The 23,333-nt window shown below is 33.4% G+C and overlaps 1 protein-coding gene across 7 annotated transcripts in view; it reads left to right on the forward strand.

Annotated features, from left to right (window-relative positions):
• CCSER1 (coiled-coil serine rich protein 1) overlaps positions 1 to 23,333 on the forward strand; it is a 1,444,871-nt gene that overhangs the window by 482,231 nt on the left and 939,307 nt on the right. For all 7 annotated transcript variants that reach the window (XM_005555429.5, XM_045393364.3, XM_045393365.2 and 4 more), the window contains exon 6: positions 2,022 to 2,229. In XM_005555429.5, coding sequence (XP_005555486.3) covers positions 2,022 to 2,229 — 208 coding nt within the window. The remainder of the gene's footprint in view (positions 1 to 2,021; positions 2,230 to 23,333) is intronic.

The raw sequence follows: 23,333 nt of genomic DNA on the forward strand, positions 1-23,333 counted from the left end.
AGGAGCCCCACAATTCATAAAAATTCACAATACAGAAACATTTTTCTGTATGAGAGTTGTGTGTGTAGATGATTACAACAAATTGTGTTTTATTTATTCACCCATTATTGCATTTATCTATTCAATTTCAATTATACATATACAACTATTTGCTGAGTCAGCCTAATATATGCCAAATATCAGACAAGTTCACAACTTAAAAATGATACATCTTCAAAAATTCGATTAAAACTAAAGTACTACTCTAATTTAATATATACCTACTGTGACTTCTAATGTTTATATTTGATTTTATTCTTATTGGTCTTAGAGAAAATAGCCCTAGAAAGCATTAACACTAAATAGAAGCCTATAAGAATGACTGTTTAGTTCATTGCAAGTTGGACATAATATAATTAAATTGGATCAATTGTATCAGATTAAATATACACTTTAAAGTGAAAATGTTAATGTTTCTTAGTATAACTGTAAGTATACTATTTTGTTCAATTGCATGCTTGTTTTCCACACAAAATGCAACACTGTAGTGGTTTAGAGCTAAGTGTGCATTACCAGCATTCAAACCTCAGCAATATCCCTTGTTAGCTGTGTAACTATCAGCAAGTTACTTAACCTCTCTTGACTCAAATCACCCCATTGGGAAATGGAGATTATAATAGTACCTAAAAGAATTGTTGTGAGAATTACATGATTTAAAACCTATTAGGTCATTACGTGACTGCCTGAGGTTCAATAAGAACTATATAAATATTAGCTATTATTATATGTATGCACATTATGTAGTTAGTAGGGGGAAAAATCCTAGGTTAGTTCATTTTACATCCACTTCTTACTAACTCTTTAACAACAAGACAAGTTACTTATCTGTGCTTTATATTTACCTCTTGAAGTTATTCAAGGTTTGAATGAATTAACACACATGGAGTGGTTAGCACAGTACTTGGACAGTAGTCAACCCTCAAAAAATGTTAGCCATAATTTTTTATTCATTATTTCATTATAAATATAAAATGGAGGTAATAATTATTATCTTATCCCTTCAAAGGACAATTGAACCACTGAACATACCTGTGAAGATAAGTAAACAATTGAATATTATTCAAAAATGTGTTTACTAATTATCTAGTAATTTACAAATTCAGTTATTCTGTTTGTGAATAATCACACATGAATAAAATTAATTAAAAATATATTTTCTTATCTGTATTATTGCCTGACCTTGGTGGCAAGTGCCAGAGCATCTGTTTGTTTTTTTCTCTATTTACGTTGCTAAGGTATCTTGTCATATAATTTAGAAAATTATATGATATAAAATATATAAGAAAATAACATAATTCAGAAATGTGTATGTATACATATATATACATATATATATATAATTGAAATTAAACACAAGCCCTAAAAAGTATGTTACAATATTAATTATCATTATTGGATAGGTCTCTTGATTTTAAAAATGGAAAGAATTTTTTAATGGAATGATTATATCCTAAAACTGCAATTTTCATTGAATCTTAACACTAAATATGTATTTGACCCATTGCATAATTTCTACTGGAATGTCTGAAAATTTTTAAAAACTAATGTCGTGAGGCTGGGAGCAGTGGTTCATGTCTGTAATCCCAGCACTTTGAGAGGCCAAGGCAGGCGGATCATGAGATGAGGAGATGAAGGCCATCCTGGCTAACACGGTGAAACCCCGTCTCTACTAAAAGTACAAAAAATTAGCCAGGCATGGTGGCGGCCGCATATAGTCCCAGCTACTCGGGAGGCTGAGGCAGGAGAATGGCGTGAACACGGGAGGCGGAGCTTGTAGTGAGCCGAGATTGCATCACTGCACTCCAGACTGGGCGACAGAGCGAGACTCCGTCTCAAAATAATGATAATAATAATATCATGAAATGAGGACACAAGAAATACTTTCTAGGATACTAGAACCACTGATCAACAACTTGGGAAATACTGCTGTAAGCATGCTGCACTGTAATTTTTGTTCTTTTTTTTTTTTTTTTTCTTATTAGAAATCTTTCCCTGAAATTAACAAAGGACGTTGATCAAGAAGCCAGGTGTTCCCACATCAGCCGAATGCTCAACAGTCCATCTGCGGATTGGCCCCTACAAGGTGTGGAAGAATACGGAGGCATAGATTCTTTGCCATTCAGACTGATGTTACAGGACTGCACAGCAGTCAAGACGTTATTATTAAAGATGAAGAGAGTTCTTCAAGAGGTAATGGTTTGCTCTAAGATTAATGTCCTTCAGTGCTGGTAGACAATGAAGTCAGAAGATGTGGTGAGACCCTGCTCTGTCAGTTATTAACTGCATGGCATTGTGCAGGGGTGGGGTTTCCTCTTGGACCTTAGCTAGTCTCATATGTCAAATGAATGTTTTGAAGTTCTGTTTTATAAGGTACTCTTTAGCCTTAAAATTTTAAGAGCTTACGAAATACTTAAAAAATAATAAACTAATCCCAAACATCCCCCCTTTGTCAGTTAAGGAGAAATGGATGTCAGCTATAAAGTTATGGTTACATGCTATTATAAAGCTATTGAGAGATCTATTAAATGTATTTCACATCAATGATACTGGGGCTTTGTTTTTATGATACCATAAAAGTAGTTTACTTAGTCGTTTTTGTTCCAATAATAATCAGAATTCAGTAAAGTTGAATTACTGTAAAATTCAATCTGAAGGTTGGAATGATTTTGCCTAAGGAATGCAGCTACCCTCCACACAATCTGGGCCTAGTTAGTGAAAGAGTGAGCTAGTCAGGAAAATGCATCATGGGATTCTTTTACGCTTGTGCCCAGAAATCAGCCATTCTTTAGGATTCAAGTTTGCTTTGGTTTGATTTTTATAATTACAACATTTGTTTTATTTGAAGGATTTCTATAAAACGTATACACACGATTATTATTGAATCGTGACATGTGAAGTGAGAGTTAATAATTTTAAATTATTTTCCTCAAGTAAGTGTAATTTCAGGGCAACAGCCTGAAATTTGTGTCTTTGTATTACATCCCATTATCTTTAAGTAGATTTACCTTTATTGATTGGAGATATTAATAAAGAATTGAGAAAAATATTATTATTTAGAATTGATAGTCTCTATGTTATAATGATTGCTACCATTTGCTTTTTGAACACTTTCATAATAATGCTAGCAGTTACCACTGGAGGCTAGAATTGAATCAGGAAGAAAGAAGGCAATATAAGATAAATGAATGCCATAGACTATTGGGGCTTCCAGTGTGCTCTCATCAGCTGTTATAAACTGTATTAGTCTGTTCTTACACTGCTAATAAAGACATACCTGAGGCTATGTAGTTTATAAAGGAAAGACATTTAGTTGACTTACAGTTCCACATGGCTGGGGAGGCCTCACAATCACAGTGGAAGGCGATGAAGGAACAAAGTCACATTTTACATGGCGGCAGGCAACAGAGCTTGTGCCCGGAAACTCTTATTTATAAAACCATCAGATCTCATGAGACTTATTCACTACCATGAGAACTGTATTTGGGGAACCACCCCCACGATTCAATTAGCTCCACATGGCCCCCCACCTTAACACATGAGGATTATTATGATTAAAGCTGAGACTTGGGTGGGGACACAGTCACACCATATCGTAAACAAAAAATTGGAAGATATCTTCTCTGTGTCCCATACAGGTTGTATCACTAGGGCAACCTTTGTTTCTGCATTTTCTGGATCCTATAATGTGTTGTGCTGGAGTGGTATGCTTATACCTGATTACCCTTAGAATTTCAGAAATTATGTGAGCTGGCAGTTAAGCAAAGGCATCAAATAAATTATATGAACTTATAATTAAATCAATTACTTTTAAAAAGGGTAATCAGTATTCAAAACATATTTTCTATTTATTTTACTATTATCTACACTTGTGAGATGATTTACATCTTTTAGAATCACATGGTGGAAGTACTATATAATTCCTACTGTACAGATTTCCAACATGTAGATTCATTTATGTCATTTTGGTAGCTTGAAATCAGCCATGTGGGAGTATTTATGCCTCAGAAATTGGCAAACACTGCAAATTAAGGCCTTGTATTTTTGGCAAGCCTGTTGTTAAATATTTACTAGCACATTACTATGTGTATAACTATATGATTTCTATACTGACAACATAAATATTTGACTGCGAATGAATAGATAAGTTTGAATTTCTTCAACCTTTGGCTTAACATGCAACCTGATCCTCTTCAAACAAGGCAAACTTAGTAACAGCTGTTATATTAAAAGGTACTAATCTCAACTATTCAGCTTTTTACCTCTCTGTTTGGTCTGAATTTTAATAACAAGTCAATTCAAGCAAAAGTTAAGTAGAAAGAACTGACAGAAGGTGCAAGAGGCTTTCTTAGAGTACTTAATTTTATAATTTTAAAATATTCAGTGATATTCACTATAAAGTCAATATTCAAAATATATTGAGATGGTTTTTATACTGCCACCTGTTTGTCTTTATTAAGGAGTATTCAAAGAAGCTGAAGAGAATCTATTTTTAAAGCTGATGTAGAGTGAAGAATACTTAATATATGTTTGTGCAGCCCATTCAGTGAGCAGAGGGTCTTTATTATCAACAGGGAAAAGCAATACTATTGTATGATTAGCATAGACAACAGTTCTACTAAGAAGATATTCATAATAGATATCTCTAAAGAAAATTGTTTTTTGAAATGTTCCTTAAGACAGGAAGTTTTAAACTGCAATTCCCATTTTATTACTAAATTTGAGTTTAATATCAATATGCATTTAGATTAACAATATCTTTTTAATGTAAAAAAAATTCATTCCTATTTTTGAACTGATTTTTTGTGATGTGCAATAGTTCAGTCTTTGTTCACAGATTATTTTTTAATGGCAGGAGGTCCCTGTTATCTGGTTTCAAGGTAAAATAACTACTTAATTTTTATATGTCATATTAGAATATTCTTTTATTTGAGATATTTGTTACATGAGTATTGCTTTTATATATTTTTTCCCATTGATCTATTTGAAACCTATCACTTAGTAGAAATGCAATGCATTCATGATATTTTTATACTTTTGCTAATAAAGGTACACCTTTCTTGTGAGCAAATCAAGTTATCCTTTATTATTTTTGAGGGGACATCTTCTACAAATAGCATTTGAAAATATCCAGAGATAGTAATAGTGAGAACACAGAATATTTTTGGCCTAACCTGTTTAAGATTGCTGTAGGGTTGTGGTTAATGACTAGTGACTAGAAGGATGCCTAGACAGATTTTTAATAGATGACTTCCCTAAAGTTTCTAGAACAGATTCAGGATTGTGGAGTAATAAAAATAATTCCTTGGAAAGTTCTACACAACAGGCTAAATAAATATACAGGTTGAGCATCCCTAATCTGAAAATCCTAAATCCAAAATACTCAAAAATTTAAAACTTTTTGAGCACTGATATGACACCACAAGTGGAAAATTCCACATGTAAGTACTTTAAACAACTTGTTTTATACATGAAATTATTAAAAATATTGTATAAAATTATCTTTGGGCTATGTCTATAAAGTATATATGAAACATAAAGGACTTTCATGTTTAGACTTGGGTCCCATTTCCAAGACATCTTATAAGGTATATGCAAGTATTCTAAAGTCTGAAAAAATTCAAAAAACACTTTTGGTCCCAAACCTTTTGGATAAGGGGTACTTGACCTGTACTCTATCTTTCAAGTACTCTTATCTATATAGTTCATATTGGTTATGTCATTTTAATGAATATAAGCATAAATGGTGATGTCTACTTATAATATTTTAAAGCTACCTATAAAATTTACTTCTTGCAACATTTTTTATGAGCTATCACATGTTTAAAATTATTTTGCAATTTTTATTACTGGCTTAACGACCTTAGATGCTATTAAAATGTTAAATCCCATTAGCTAATTCCAGATTTTTTTAAAGTTATTTTGTCATTAACTGGCATTGCATTACTTATTATTCTACCTACTTTGGGTTTAATAAAAATTTTCATAAAGTAATTCATTTGGCGCTTAGTAATTCTTCCATTTTATGCCATCGCCATAACAACATAAACCATATTAATCTAATCCAGGTTTGGGGATTATATGTGATATGCTATTTTATAACATAATATATACTTTCAATAAAATATAATTTTGAAAGTGAATAAAACTGTGAAAGTGAATCTAACAGCATGTTTGTATCTGAATCATCTTGGGTAGGAACCAGAGATGGAGATGAATAATGGCTAGGCATTGCTCTAAATATTCTGCTTCAGTGAACCTGTCTTTGGCCCAAACATGTGAATGGTGAGGACTTACTAAGTGTCTCTTCCAAGTATACTGGAAAAGCACTGGGTTAGGATATTGTGTTTTAGACTGTTTGTATTAAACATCCGGAAACCTTCCTCTACTTAGGAGATTCTTGCTCCTAAATACTTTTCAGATCTGCTTATATCTACCTCTTCTTCCAACTGCTCCTACATCAATGATGGTCCATTTTACTGAAGTTACTTCGTAACGGGTCTTCTTACTTCTAGTCTTCCCACCTATCGAATTAGTTTACTCATTGCTGTCAGACTAAAATGAATATGTGATCAAGTCAGTCTCCTGTAATTTTTTGAATGTTTCCTAATTGCTCTTACAAGTTCTTCTACAGGTTGTATAACAGTCTATATTTCCTCTATCATTGGAGCGCTTATGTCTCCTCATTATAATTGCTAATCTTCCTTTTCCCAGTGATACTCTAAGATGCATGAAAATGATCTTGTGAACTTGCATCTTCTTGTATCTTCTCAACCTGGAGAGTATTTGCTGTTTAATAAGTGTTTATTAATAAATAAATGAAAGGAACTAGATTTCATTCTGTTTCCAGGCTACCATTAAAATAACTGTTGACAGAAAACAAATAATAAGCTTGAGTGCTTGATGGAATGAGGATCAAAATAAGTATGTAGAAAATTTCTCTTCATTAAACGAAGTGTACAATATGTTTTTTCTCCAAATATGAAATAAAGACACATCACAAAAATTACTAGATTTAATTTAATCAAGACTCATTTGTTTGCCCAAGTCTATCGATGGTAGATATAATTTCCTGACCTTTCTATGCAGTAGATGGCTATAGTGTTCATTAACTGTGTTTTTAAAATTATCTGCTACATCTTCCAGATTAGAAGAAAGGCCTAGTGGTTTAGAGACTGGTTATTTCCATATGTACTCACTCTTTTCACACAGAGATAATTTTGTTTTCACTAAACATCATGGCAATTTCAGAGGAAAAGGACAACCATAAATCATTATAAAACCACAAATTAGCAAATCTAATAAACATAAAATTGTTGGTATAAAGCCATTATTACTTCTTATTGTTTGGCTAAGCTGACCATTTTCCTAATGATGTTCTGTTGACATCCTAGATTTTAATTTTGAGGTGAGCTAAGAATTAATAATCTGAATGGAATATCACACTCCAAATTGTGTCATCCTTTTTTAAAGATTTTTTTTTAATTAAAATGCTCATTCATATTCCCAGCAACTCCAAACTTCAACTCCTTTATTTTTAGAAAAATGACTGATGTTGGGCCCTTAGAAATTCTATTGTTGTCACTTTATTCTCTAGTATTAGTGGTAAAAGACATGACTATAGCAAGGGAGGAGAACTGTATCATTTTTTTTTCTTAATTTTTTCACATAATTTTATTAATCTATAAAAGAAAATGTTTAATATCTACAGAGGTGGGTTTTGTTTTAATATTTCCTTTTAGTTTGCTCTACTCTCTCTTTATCAAACAAATGTATTTTGATATAATGAGCTAAATCTATTCTAACAAAATAGGTAGATAAGTAAAAATCAAGGAACTACTTATTTGAAAATTTATGTAATTCACAGGCCCATGTAGTTGATGGAAATATTGGGGCTGTGAAATATTTGGAAAAGACCTTCCATTGATTAAAGAGCTGGAATCTATTTTTCTTTTTCTTTTCTCTACTACCTAATAGTTCAACCATTAATTTCATTTTACCTAAAAGGAATAATAATGAAAAACTTTCAAGGATAATTTTCAATGCAAAATTTTGGGGGGTTTTTTTTCAGTATAATTTGCAATTACATTATAAAATTTAGAGCGTTTTCAACTTCATCATTCGTCACTCTTGGGAATTTTTAAAGGGTTTATTTTTACTACATTTCAGTAAATGATTCAAAGAGCATTAATAAGGATTTTATAACTAAATGACATTTTCCTATCAGCACATCTTGAGACGGAAAGAAAAGTCTATAGGGTAGGAACTTTAGCAATGGATAATTAGAGAAGGAAAAGGCAACAGTGAAGAGTCGTAAAGAAATACCCAAATCAAGCAATTACCATGGAAGTATAGATAGCATTCTAATAATCAGAATTCTCTTTATACTTATCATTTGAAAATAACAACACTACAAGTCTTTGCTACCTTCTTTGTATTTATTTATTTATTTTTGCTGACTCAAAAATATGTTTAAGGAAAATTAGAAAAAGAAGTGTCATGAAAACATCAAATGGCAGAAAGTTAGAGTGGCTATAGTAATGTCAAAGTAGATCTAAATATATGACATTTTACCACAGTCAGAGAGCCATACTTACTAATGGTAAAAGTCAGTTCTTTAGGAAGACACAACAGTCAAACATATGGATGGCTTGTTTCTAGAACTTCTAAATACACAATGCAAAAACTGACAGAACTAAGAAATAAACAAATTAGCAATCACAGTTGAAGAATTTAAAACATTTCTTTCTATAATTGATAAAGCAACTAAATGAAAAACATCAGAAAATTTCTAGAAGACTTGAACAATATTATCAATATTTTTAACCCAAATGACATTTATAGAATACTACACTTAATAAAATAATTATATATTATTTTCAAATGTGAGTGGAACATCATCAAGAAAAAGTATATCCTGGGTAACAGAATAAGTCCCATTAAATTTAAAAGGTAGACATCTATAGGGTACATTTTCTTGAGAACAATGGAATGAAACGAGGAATCATAAATAATAAAATAACTATAAAAGCATCAAATATTTGGAAATTAAATTACAAACTTCTATATAACCCATAGACAAATTTAGAAAGCTGAAAGGAAATTTTAAAATGTTCCAATGAGATGATGATAATAATATCACAAATCAAAATGTTCTGGATCTCATTAAAACTATGATTACAGGGAAATTTGTAACTTTAAATGCTTATATTTAAATAAAGAGTGCTATAATTCATAACCTAACTTTCTTCCTTGAAATGTTGGTTAATGAATACAAAAAAACAATCAAACAGAAAGAAGTTCTAATATTAAATAGTACGGTAGGGAAATTATAGTTCATAATAATTTGTTACACTTCAAAATAGCTAGAAGATTTGTAATGTTCCCAACACAAAGAAAAGATACATGTTTGAGGTGATGTATATACCAATTACCCTGATTTAATCACTCCACATTGTATACATACATTAAGAGATCACATGCACCCAAAAATATGTTCAACTATAAAATATCAATTAAAAAGGAAGCTAATAGAAGTAGGGCAAATTAAATCCAAATGAAGTATGTAGAAACACATAATAAAGAATAAAACCATAAAATTAAAAACAGACAAACAATAAGCCCAAAAAAGTCAATAATAAAATGACAGAATTAACAGTAAATTTATCAGCATTGGAGGATATAAGGTTATCATAAAATTATACATTGCTGTGTAGAAAATTAGCTCTAAAATCTAGTAGATTAAATCCATATTTGTTATATCAAAGTTTCTATGGTTACGAGTTTGAGAGTGGTTACCTATGGGTTACGGCTGAAGGCATCTCATTAGGTTGCACTCAATATGTCAACCATGGCTGTAGTCATGAATTCTTGGCTGAACTTGAGGATCTACTGCCTAGTTCATTCACTTGCTGTGTGGCAAGAGGACTCAGTTCTTCACTGCTGGTACTCAGAGGCCTCAGTTTCTTACCATGTAGCCTTTTCACTGGTCAACATGTCAATTGGCTTCCCCCTGACTACACAATCTGAGAGAGAGAAGACAAAATGCACCATGTCTTTTGTAACCTAATCTCAGAAGTAATATACCATCACTTTTGTCAAATTTATTAGTCACAAAGATCAAACTTGATTCAGCATGGAAGAACAATATGAAAAGAATGAATACCAGGAGGTAGGGAACATTGTGGTCCATCTTGGAGGCGGTCTACCAGTCAATGGTATATTCCTCGCATATGCAAAGTACACTCAGCCCCTCCCAAGGCCATTCAAAGTATCATTCAATTATAACCTCAATTCAAAGTGCAGAATCTCAAAATCTAAAGTATATATAGCTGTAGATGAGGTTTAAACACAGCAACTCAAGTACAGTTTTCCATTTTAACCTGTAAACTAATACACATGTTAGTAGTTTTTTGGTTAGGATTCAGGGCCTACTGAAAATTCTTGCTTTTCTTTCTGTCCTCTATGTTCTTTGTTCTAACCTCTGGGCAATTCTTTCTTATAAAGGTAGCACATGTTTTGCAGCAGAATAGTTTCTTCATCCTTATTTGTAGGTGTAGACATTAGTATTCAAAGACCTCTTTTCATTTTACTGTTTGTCTCTTAAAGACCAAACTTGGAAAGTGTTTCTGTGAATATAACTCTCTTAAATTCCTTTTAGGGTTGCCTGTAAACCTTATTCGGGAATCATTTCCTTAGACAAAATGCATACCCACAAATCTCTTCAAGATAAGCCCTACTCTAACTTGAAATAGGTGGGGGATAACTCCTTTAAGCTTTTGAAATTTTAATTGTTTGGCTGTGAAGTTCAATGGGCCATACCTTAAAACCTTAAACAAAAGGCACCTTCTGTGTGAGTGAACTTGCTACTCTGCAGCACCACATTTTATCTTTCAGGACAGATCTACATCCATTAAATAAATTTTAAGATAATCGATTTGTTTTAATCTCAAATGATGTGGTTGCTGCACAGGTTTACATGTTTATCAAAACTCATCAAATTACACATTTTGGATAGCAACACATGAAATGTCATTACACAACTGTTAAGTGCCACTGTCAATGCTCCCATTTGTGGAATTTTTAGTTTTCCCTTGTGAGACCTGTAAAACAACTATGACCATTTATCATACAGACTAACTTAGTATTGTCAGTTCTTACAAATTATTACAAGTTATTTTCCCTCATTGTTAGAATAATATAGGTTAAAAAACATTTACAAGGTAACACAGTCTTCATATACACATATGGATCCCATTGTATACTCCTTGAAGAAACCTCTGGTTTAGATAATGGTGTCTCTTAGACTGATAGATTTTTTAATAACATTCTGCCTACATAAATAAGGCCTGACTATGATGCTGTACAACTTGGTCTTGAAAAGAGATGAGGAGAAGAGGAAAGTATAATTCCATGACTCTTGCTTTGTAAACAACCCTAATTTTAAACAGTCCTCTTGGAGAGATTAGAGAAGGTGGAGAAAAATTCTTTCCTAACCCCAACCCCATTTCACTCACAAAATTCCACTGGAGGAAGTATATTGTAGTGGTAAAGATTACAACTGTTTTGAATCGTAGAGATCTAGGTGTGAATCTCACTTCTGCCACTGTATAGCTATTGTAAGTTGATTAAGGTTTTCTTAAGTTTCTATTTCATCATATGTAATATTAATAGCTACCTAATAGGGTTACTCGGACAATTAAGCAATAAAATGTGTACAGGACATCACAGTGTGAGTTTGGGGTAGGCAGTCATGAACATGAGCGACTGCAGTGATCTTACTTGTGTGATCATTGCTGACTGTGTCAAGCCAGGTGTGAAATATTTGAGATTTCTTAAACACTTACAAATATAACAGTTAAAAAAGAATATATATATTATTTGTATATATACATATATATCAGTAAATGCTTAATAGCATAATGTGTTGTATTCATTGAATCAGTATCAATTATTTTTAATAAAATTATCAATAATTTTTAATAAAATTAAAATAATTTACCAATAATGTTAAATAAAAGCCATACTAGCTAAAACTGAAAGTAGAAGTATTATTGCCATGTATGCTTTTCTGGGCTTACTCAATTATGGCAGCACATTTGACCTGACACCACTCCACAAAAGTGCTACAACATGTCAATTGAATTTCCTGTTTAGAGTCAACATATACTGTGGTTGTTCCAGGTGAGAATTCAGGGTGACAACCAGAATGATAGAAGTTGAGATAGAAGGGAAGAGATGTGTACTGTTTTGTTTTGTTTTGTTTCTTTTAGAAGTTTTCTCAATGGTACTTGCTTGTGAACTGGAATAGACTGGTGACAGAAAGATAAAAATCAAGCATAACTCTGAAATTTGTCACTTGAGTCACAGGCAGATTATATTGCCATTTTATGAGCCTTGGAAGACTAGGAGAGGAGTCACCTGTGCAAGACAGAAGGAAACAAGAGTTCTATTTTGACCAGGTGAAGGTTGAAATTCTTATTTCAACATGCAAATGTATGTGTCAAGCAGAAATTTGAATTAATGTGTCTGTACATCCAGCAAGATCATGGCTAGAAATGTAGATTGATTATTCATGATCATATGGATTATATTTAAAGCTGTGGAAGAGAGAATTTGTATTTAAAAAAAGAGTAGGATGTGCCAATATTTAATGATTGGAAAATCAAGAGAAAGAGTGTCCAGGGAGCTAGGAAGAACACTAAGAGCATAGTGTCTTTCAAAAAGCCAAGAGAAAATATTGCTTCAAGAAGGTCAACTTGGGGAGCTGCTGAAAAGTAAGTAGGATAAGAAAAGATAAGCAATCACGTTGGCAATCCTTTGAAGTTAATTCCAAAAGCAGAGTAATAGGCTTTAGGAAATTCAACTTATAAAACAACCTATTCTAAGTGTTAATTTGGATAGTCAAAACCTAGAAGAGAAATAGCCATTTCCATCTAGTGTTCAGTTGTTAAATTATTTGTTAATTCCTTTATGGCATGGTTCTATGAATGTGAAAGACATGAAAATTAATAATAGATGTCCTGAGTTTTAAAAATAGCTTTTAAAGTAAGACATGTCTTAGTTTTGTAAGGACACTATAGATTTTATTAGGTTAATCAAGAATGATAAACAAAAAAAAAAAAAACTTTTTTTATAGAGTACTCTCCATGTTGAGCTATCATCTTTCTTGTAAGAAGTATTATTTATATTACTTAAAGTTATTACTTAATAATGCAGAATAAATCTAGCGTAGTGATCACAAGATACAAGTATGATATGATTAGGCTTTGTGTCTCCACCCAAATCTCGTCTTGAATTGTAATCCCCATTATCCCCATAATCCCCAGGTGTCAAGGGAGAGACTATGTGGAGGTAATTGAATCATGGGGATGATTTCTCCCATGCTGTCCTTGTGATAGTGAGTGAGTTCTCATGAGATGTGATGGTTTAATAAGGGACTCTTCCCCCTTCACTCCGCACTTCTCCTTCCTACTACCTTGTGAAGAAGGTGCCTTGCTTCCTTTCATCTTCCACCATGACTGTAAGTTTCCTGAGGCCTCCCCAGTCATGCTGAACTATGAGTCAAATATCTTTCTTTTTTAAATTACCCAGTCCTGGGCAGTTCTTTATAGCAGCAGGAAAACAGACTTATGCAATGTACTAGAACAAACTGTTCAGATTTGAATGTCAGCTGTCACAATTACTGCGTGCATATGATTTTGGGCAGGGTGCCTAATCTCTCCATGGCAATCTGGTCTCTTCCAAAAGTGTAATGATGCATGTTCAAAACTACTAGATAATTTTAAGTTTTCCCCAGTGTTTTTGTCACATTACTCTCCCAATGAGGTATAGTATATTAATCTAAATGAATATTTTATGTTAATTGTATTCTTTTGCCCACAAAAAATATTTTGAGCAAAAAAATCAAGTCACAGGTAAATCCTCCTACAGAACATGGAGTTAAAAATATGCAAACTTAAATAATGTATTGTTAAATAATAGATATGTATATAGTAAGACCATAAGAAAAAAAAATATTTAAAGAGTAAGGAGATGCTAAACACCATATTCAGGATAAGATTATCTGTTAGAGGTAGTGGGGGAAGGCATGTGCAGTTAAGAAGGGGCATACAGAGAGGTCTTTGTAGGTATTATTATTCACAGTATATTTTCTTGAATTTTTTCAAAATCATTATGTATATATATTTTCTTATATATGTGAAATCTTATATTAAAAAACTCACTTTCCAAGTATATGTAATCCGAGTAGCTCCCTGTCCAGCAACATTACTCCCCAAAACCCTTTTTCCTGTGGATCTCTATGCCTGTAAAAATGGCAGAAATATTTTGCCTACTCCTATGCTGTCAATGTACCTTCTGATATTTATATGATGTCAAAATACAAATGGAGCAGGATCAAGGTGAACAAATGTATACCCATACACCAGAGATTTCTTTTCTGGTATGTGTACTTATATTATCTACTAGCCATGCATAATATTTGATTGCTTATAAGAAAACAAACTGCAACCCACAGTTTTAACAATAATGCCACCTTCATTGTACCTAACTGGTGTGGTAATCTGTTTGTGTTATAATCATATTCAATAATTAATCAAATAACCACTAATGTGGTTTTATTATGCATGTCTAACTTTCAGTTTTCTTCATGAATCCAGCATTAATGTTTCACTTGTAAAACAACTCACATACTTTTGTGTGATTCGATGGGCTAAATCTGACATTAAGTAAATTTCAAGCTGCAACATAACAGGTATACAGCAGATGGCACCCTACAGAATCTCCAAGGAATACTTGAATTAGCAGTGCTTCTGATGGGTTTTGGAAAAAGGGAGTGAGCAGAGAATCACTTAAGCAAAGTGGAAAAGCCGTAATTGTGTTCCTCTCAGACACATTTTTACTGAAATTATGTCTTGTTTTTGTTTGAAAATCAGAATCAAAGGCATATTTAACTACAGTTAAAATAGCTGTTTTTTAATGAGTCTATCAAATATGATGTTACAAGTTTAGATAACATAATGCAATTTCTTAAAAGTAATATGAAACTAATAATAATCACATGTTTACAGAAGAGCAAAAGTATTTCAGAATCTAGTAACCCATTTAGCTGGAATTCACCTATTCCTTAACTGTATGATTTTAACCTTGATAAAAACGAAAACTTGTGGAAATTGATTGACTTTATTTTAGTTTAAATTTACCAGTAGATAGACAGACATTTACTATTTCAAATATTGTCATTTTAAATACATTATTTTCTGGAAAGGCACAGTGGCTCATGCCTGTAATCCCAGCACTTCAGAAAGCCTAGGCGGGAGGATTGCTTGATCTCAGGAGTTCGAGACAAGCCTGGGCAACACAGCAATCTCATCTTTACTTAAAAAAAAAATGTTAGGTGGGTGAAGAGGCACACACTTGTAGTCTCAGCTACACTTGTAATCCCAGCTACTCTGGAGGCTGAGATGGAAGGATGGCTTGAACCCAGGAGTCTGAGGCTGCAATAAGGTGTGATTGTGCCATTGCACCCCAGCTTGCGCAACAGAGCAAGACCCTGTCTCAAAAATAAATAAATATATACATACATGCATTGTTTTCTGTTTTTTCTTTCTTTTTTTTTTTTTTTAAGTAAAAGTGGTCAAGATATATAGAGGACTAGCTATTGATAAAATAGAAATGAGTCAATTTATATTTAAGATAAATACGTGTGAACATAAATAGACCCATTTGTTTTGTTATCTTTGATTAAATGAACTTCTGGGCAGACTATGAAGAAGTGGAGAGTTTAAAGAAATAATGATTTCTTATAAAATGTTCACTTCTCTTCTCTTGAAAACATATGAATATTGTTTTGTTATCCATGATCTACATTAGGAGTCCGCAAACTTTTTCTGTCCAGGCTAGTTAGTAAATATTTTAGATTTTCTGACTGTATATTTTCTGTATTTCAACTCCTTCACAAAGTTGTTGTCGTGTGAAAGTAGCTACATTCCATAAATGAATGTGTGTTGCTGGTTCACATAACACTTTGTTTAAGGAAACAGGCAGCTGTCCAGATTCAGGATTTGTCCTGGGCCTGTCATCCTATACTACTTCAAAGAGAGGAGATTAAACTATCATGGGAAGCATTGGGTCTGTGCCATTAGTTTTAGGACAGCGTTAGTTTTAGGAGCAAGAATATACGGTCTAAATCTTACTCCATTACTAGTTAAATGTTATTAGGCAGATTGTTTAAATTCTGTGCCTCAGTAGGATGGGGATAACATTTATATATCACTTAGGTTTGTAGAGAATATTAAATGTGTTAATATACTTCAAATGCATGGAACAGTGTTGGACACATAGCAAATCCTCAATATGTATTAGGATTATTTTATGATTTTCACAAATTCTGAGGGCCACTAGTGAAACAGAGACTGGATTTGCCATTAGACAAGCCTGAATTAAAATCTTAGATCTACAAAAATTTAACAATGTAATTTTATTCAGTTTTATTTAATTTCTTTAATGGTCATAGTTTTTTTGGGGGCGTAAGAAGGGGATTAAAAAATCATATAAATATTATTGTAAAGGTTAGATTTAATTTGTGTCTGGCAATGGAAGGATCTAAATAAATGTTAGTTCTCTTCCCCCCTTAAAAAGTTTTTTTTAACTGTAGTATTAAGTCTAAATTTGTTGCCTATGTTGGGTTTTGATTGCTGGCTTGATAGTATATTTATGATTATAGTTTCCTCTAAAACTGGTCCTTGATTTTAGTATCCTGTTTCTTTCCTGTGCCAGAGCTGAAGTTTGGGCCTTGAGCCTCACGTTTGTTGCAGAGATTCTTTTGCTAGTTCACAGGATTTCTAAACACAAGTTTAATATACCTTATCCAAAACACAGGATCAGAAGTATTTCAGATTTCAGAGTTTTTGGATTTTGGAATATTTGCATATATGTAATGAGATATATAGGGAATGGGACACAAGTCTAAACACCAAATTCACTTGTCTTTCATATACATCCTAAGCACACAGCCTCACAATAATTTTATACAATATTTTTAATAGTTTTGTGCATGAAGTAAACTTGTGTTATGTGTTTATGTGTGGAATTTTTCACTTGTGGCACCGTGTTGGCACTTAAAATTTTTGATTTTGGGGTTAGGGATGCCCAATCTGTACTTCTTTTAAATTAAATTAAATTAAATTTAATTTTACATTCCAGGATATATGTGCAGGACATGCAGGTTTGTTACATAGATAAAAGTGTGCCATGGTGGGTTGCTGCACCTATAGACTTATCACCTAGGTATTAAGCCCTGCATGCATTGGCTAATTATCCTGATGCTCTCCCTCCCCAACCCCCAACAGGCCCCAGTGTGTGTTGTTCCCCTCCCTGTGTCCATGCGTTCTCATTGTTCAGCTCCCACTTATAAGCAAGAACATGTAGTGTTTGGTTTTCTGTGCCTGTATAAGTTTGCTGAGGATAATGGCTTCCAGCTCCATCTACGTCCCTTCTGAGGACATGATCTCAGCCAGGCATGGTGGCTCACGCCTGTAATCCCAGAACTTTGGGAGGCTGAGGCAGGCGGATCCCCTGAGATCAAGAGTTCAAGACCAGCCTGACCAATATGATGAAACCCCATTTCTACTAAAAATACAAAAATTAGCTGGATGTGATGGCATGCACCTGTAATCCCAGCTGCTTGGGAGGCTAAGACAGGAGAATCGCTTGAACTGGGAGGTGAGGTTGCAGTGAGCCAAGATCATGCCATTGCACTCCAGCCTGGGCAACACGAGTGAAACTCCGTCTAAAAATCAAAAAAAAAAAAAAAAAAAAAAAAAAAAAAAAGACAGGATCTCATCCTTTTGCTGCATAGTATTCCATTCAACCTGTACTTCTTATCTGCTTTTCTAAGTCTCTGATCAAGTTACCTGGTTTTACAGCAAATTTTGGATAGAATATCAGCAAATTATAAGTATGTCCAAATAGATACCTACATTTACCTAGGTTTGAAAATCTTTCCAAAATTGTGTTTTGTTTTTAAGAAATACTCAAAAATGTTTGCTGAAACAGAGATATGGTGTAAGTGCTTTTCTTGCAAGGAATTCTGTGTTATAGTAATGATATTAGTAGCTTCTATTTGAAGTCAAACAATTTTAATTCATCTATATCTTCTTCTAAACAATTTCCCTTATATCTGTACTTATAGTCTTCAAGGTAACATTTTATCTAGATATGTAGGGATTTACCGTTTACAACTTAAAACGTTATTTTAATTGTGTATTCTCAGATGGAACAATCCTAATTTGCTGTTGTTTAAATTGTATTATTTATTTCTTATTTAGGGCTTTGGAAAGGCTCACAATCATCATATTTTTGTTTTATTTAACTCTTGGATTATGGTTTTGACACATGGTCATAAAAACATGCTTTGATAAGGTGTGATCTAATTTAGTAACTACTGAAATTCTATGTCCCAATATGCCCTTACTGCTTTTGAAAAGTAAGGCTGTTTTGAACCTAAAGCCAATTTTCTAATACTGGAAGGCTCATTTGCTCCATATTATTGAGAAACATATCTATTTTATTTAAGTACTTTAGAAATATCCTTTCTAGGGCTGTGTCAAATTTAAATACCACTGGAAAGATAATTGAAAACTCTAAATAATCTTGAATTGTTTCTTCTGGACATTTCTCTTTACTTAGTTAATAGCCAAGATTATGTATCTTACTGACAAATTGTTTAATATCTATCAAAGTTATATTTCTTTTCTCTAGAAATCCTCAGAAGAGGACACTTTTTTTTTTTTTTTTGGTAATGAATTGTGGTAAAAGAGCAGTAAATATTGCCATGGATACATATAATTCTCTGGACTACAGGCTAAAAAACTGCTGGCATTGATTTTGGGGAAAAAAAATCAGCAGATAATATCTAAATCTCTGTGCATACAGAAAAAATAGGAATTTTGGGTGGAAAATAATCATACTATATAGTACTTTGTGTTTGGATTTGAGACTATTATAATAGTAGATAATGAAAGTGATACCGGGATGCCTGATGTGTGTGTATGTGTGTGTGCAGGAAGATATATGTGTGCAGGTACAAAAGTGCCTATATATTCATTGAGATTGTAGAGTGTGTGTATTTGTATACACTGGGGTTTGGGAGGTAGAGTTGGAAGGGCTCTTAAAAATAAACCTAAAAAGCAAACACCTTAAATGCATAGATGACATCTATTGCTTCCTCTCTATCAGGTTGGATTTGGCCCCATTTAAATTTCTACCAAACCTTGCAAAAAAAAAAAAAAAAAAAAAAACCAGGATGCTTAAACCAGGAAGTATGTCTGCATTCAAAACATTGTTCTGAGCCATTTCTTGATATCCTTATTGTCAGATCTGTCCTGCTTTTCTTCACTATGTTCACTGAACTTACTATTTCTGCCTACTTTTAGGCTCTGACTTTGACCTTTTCTGTGTGTGAATTTAAATTATCCCTCTCAGCAGTAAAGCAATGCATAGATTACTTTTAATGACTCAACCTTTCCTTTCATTTGCATTAGCCCTTTGATATTCTGTATCTTTTTACTTTCCTAGGGTAGTAGAAGTCTTGGCTTGTTTTGCCAGACAGAGCAAAAGTGGCCTGGGATCCACCTAAATCTCATAAAATATTTCCTTACACAAGACGCAAAATTGTTTAGTAGTCTCTACCAATACCCGCACCTCCCCCACTCCCTCCCGCCCCCCAACACGCATCCTTTTCATTTTAAATGATAGTCCAGGATAAATGGTGTGTTTCCATCAGCACTTCAGATAGCCATGTTCTTTCAGCTCATTATGTGCCCGCCCAAATTGAATTTCTGTCCCTACCATGATAAGCAAGCATTTAGGTTTAATTGAGAATTCTCCTTATCTTATTATAATGAGAATTAATTTTTTAACACCACCAGTTCTGTAACCATTCATGGCCTAGTTTAACTGCTATTTTCTGATTATCAACTTTTATGAGACTTTTACCATGTGCAGAGTGAGCCAGGTTGACAACTGCCACAAGCACTGTGACATTGTTCCTTTATAATTTTTGAGAGTAAAACATGGACAGAGTAAATTGTGTTTAAGAAGGGTTTTTTTGTTGTTGTTGTTGCTTCTCAGGTAGATACACATGAACACATTAACCACTTTTACAGGGCTTTCTAGATGTCAAAAAGCTATTGGTCAATTTAGCAACTGTTAGTATTTTCAAACTTCTTAGAAATGTTCTTTATACTCTGCCATGAAAATTAAAAAGTAAAACAAGAAATTTGAATGATCATAGGTTTTCTCCCCAAAAGCATGCTATGTATTTGTAAAGTAAGTGAAGTGAATGAAATAGGATGAATATTCAGTGATTTTAAAAATTGTGAAAAATGAAAACCATTTTTGACAATTAAAAAAATAGTAGTGTATTCTCCACTTTATACAAAACATATACTTTAAAATAACATGGATTGTAGAGTGGGGTGTAGGAGAACAAAAAGTAAATTCCAAAAATAGTTTATTTTACATTTGTTTAGGATAAGTTTAAATGGACTTAAGTCATTTTGTCCTAAGAGTTTAGGAAGTGAAAGCATTTCAAGATAGTAAGAAATCCAGATGAAAATGAAACTAATCAATCCATAAGTAATAACAATTGGTATTTGGCTTATAAGTTATGTTAAAAACAGCAACAACAAAAAATGTTCATGCCTGTGCTTAGAATCTCAATGGGGAGAAACAGGCAGAGTAAAACATATTTAAAATAACATAACTTATACAATATTTTAATTGTGACTCAATTTCTTAAGGGAACATTTTTTTCATCCACTATCTCTTTGAGCTTTATGTTTACCTTTTAGGTTCAATATTAGAGTATTAGGTGCAATTATTTTATAGGCTCCTTACCATAATTATAGAATTCAGTTTAGACATAGACTAACGTTTGTTCAGTTTATCAACAAATTTTCATTTTATGTCAGACTCTGAGTCTACAAAAAGGAAAGACAAAATGAGAGGAATAAAGTAAAAAATGAAAAAAGAAAGAAAGAGAAAGGAAGGAAGGAAGGAAAGAAGGAAGGAAGGAAGGAAGAAAGGAAGAGGAATGAAGGACACACTTGCCTTCAAGAAAGAAGTATACAAGTTCCTGGTGTTCAAAAAATTAAGTCATACTTAAAGCCTGAAATTTCTGTGGGTATAGGACATCCTATAAGAGAGAGATTCTAAGAAAACCAGCTGTTATGGAATGAGTTGTATGTCCCCAAAATTAATACATTAAAGCCCTAACCTCCAATGTGACTATATTTGCAGATAAGGTCTTTAACTAAGGTTATATGAGGTTATAAGAGTAGGGCCCTAATTCGATATGATTGTTGTCTTTATAAGAAGAGAAAGAAACAGTAAAAGCCAAGTGAGGACAGAGAGAGAACGCACCATCTGCAAGCCAAGAAGAGAGACTGTAGGAGAAACCAAACCTGTTGACGTCTTGATCTTGGACTTCTAGCTCCAGGACTTTGAAAAAATAAATTTCTGTTCTTTTAGCCACCCAATCTGTGGTATTTTGTCATGGTAGCCCTAGAAAAGTAATATACCTGTCAATATCCCAAATACAGTAGAAAGAACAAAACCAAGATCAGATTTTATGTGGAGAACCTTAGGACTTTGTCTGTTGTACTAATATAGGGAAGACAACCAAGAGAGTAACACGGTTTTATAATATTAGTGAAAGAGCGGAAGTTAGCTACTTGTTCTTACACATTCATCTATGTGCATGACGATAAGGCTTGACAGCTTTGCACTGATAAGAAAACAGCGGCAATGCTCCTTGAATGGTTTCACTATTAAAATGGCCAAGAGGTTAAATGAATTTATGCTAATTTTTCATACAGAAGCATGTTGTGAAAATAGCAATCCTGTTCAGAAATTAATCTGTGGGTTAATATGCAGTATATATTAGAATAAAGTTTATTGAGAGAAATGAAGATCTATTTTGATGCAGGTTTGAGGTAGTAAGAATATGGAGTGTGGCAGTGGCAATGGGAAGCAAAGAAGAGAGAGGGTGAAGATTGTATAAAAATTGGAAATGAAGAGATTAATTACTGTTATAAACAGTACGCTTGTGCCTCTCAATATTCACATGTTGAAAGACTAACCTTCCATGTGACTATGTTTAGAGACAGGGCTTGTGAGGATGTAATAAAGGTTAAATGAGGTCACAATGGCAGGGCCCTGAATCAGTAGGGTGGGTGCACTTATAAGAAGAGAAAGAGACACCGAAGTTTTATGTCTCTACCATGTGAGGACACAGTGAGAAGGCAGCTATTTGCAAGCCAGAAAGAGAGCCATCACCAAGAACTGAATCTGCCAGCCCCTTCATCTTGGATTTCCCAGCCTCCAAAACTGTGAGAAATATTTATCTGTTGTTTAAGCCATCAGTTTATAGTATTTTGTTATAGCAGCCCAAACAGATTAAGACAAAGTGGTTGGGTACTTTGAAACTAGTATTTTAACTAAAGCACTCTGAGCTTTAGAAATCATATTTATAATAACTATAATACATGTTCAAAAGAAGTATAATTTGGTGAAAATAAAGGGTCAACAGGCTGGGTGTGGTGGCTCACACTTGTAATCCCAGGCCTTTGAGAGGCAGAGGTGGGTGGATCACGAGGTCAGGAGTTCGAGACCAGCCTGGCTAAAATGGTGAACCCCCATCTCTACTAAACAAAAATTAGCCTGTAATCCCAGCACTTTGGGAGGACAAGATAGGCGGATCACGAGGTCAGGAGTTTAAGACCAGCTTGGCCAACATAGTGAAACCCCATCTCTACTAAAAATATAAAAAATTAGCTGAGCATGGTGGCACTTACCTGTAATCCCAGCTACTAGGGAGGCTGAGGCAGGAGAATTGTTTGAACCCAAGAGGGAGAGGTTGTCGTGAGCCAAGACTGCGCCAATGCAGTCCACCCTGGGCGACAGAGCAAGACTCCGTCTCGGAAAAAAAAAAAAAGAAAGGAAAAGAAAAGATAGGGTCATGAAAGTGAAAACGAGAAAGAATTATTTTTGAGAAAAAATGAACAAGGTTGCCATATTTTCTGTAGATATAAGAATAATATAAAAAAGAAAGAGCTTGTTGGATTCAATTGCAAATGAAGTTCTTAATTAAGAAAAGGAGCATGTTAAGATAGTGACAGGCTAGGTTGGACACCAGATTTCTAAAGACTTTGGATAAAACTTATGGTGAAAACAGGAATGTGATGAATAGAAACAAGTCATTCTGAAACAACCTGGTTGTTCAATAAAAGAAA

This window comes from Macaca fascicularis, chromosome 5 (genome assembly GCF_037993035.2).
Source record: "Macaca fascicularis isolate 582-1 chromosome 5, T2T-MFA8v1.1".
Lineage (NCBI taxonomy): Eukaryota > Metazoa > Chordata > Mammalia > Primates > Cercopithecidae > Macaca > Macaca fascicularis.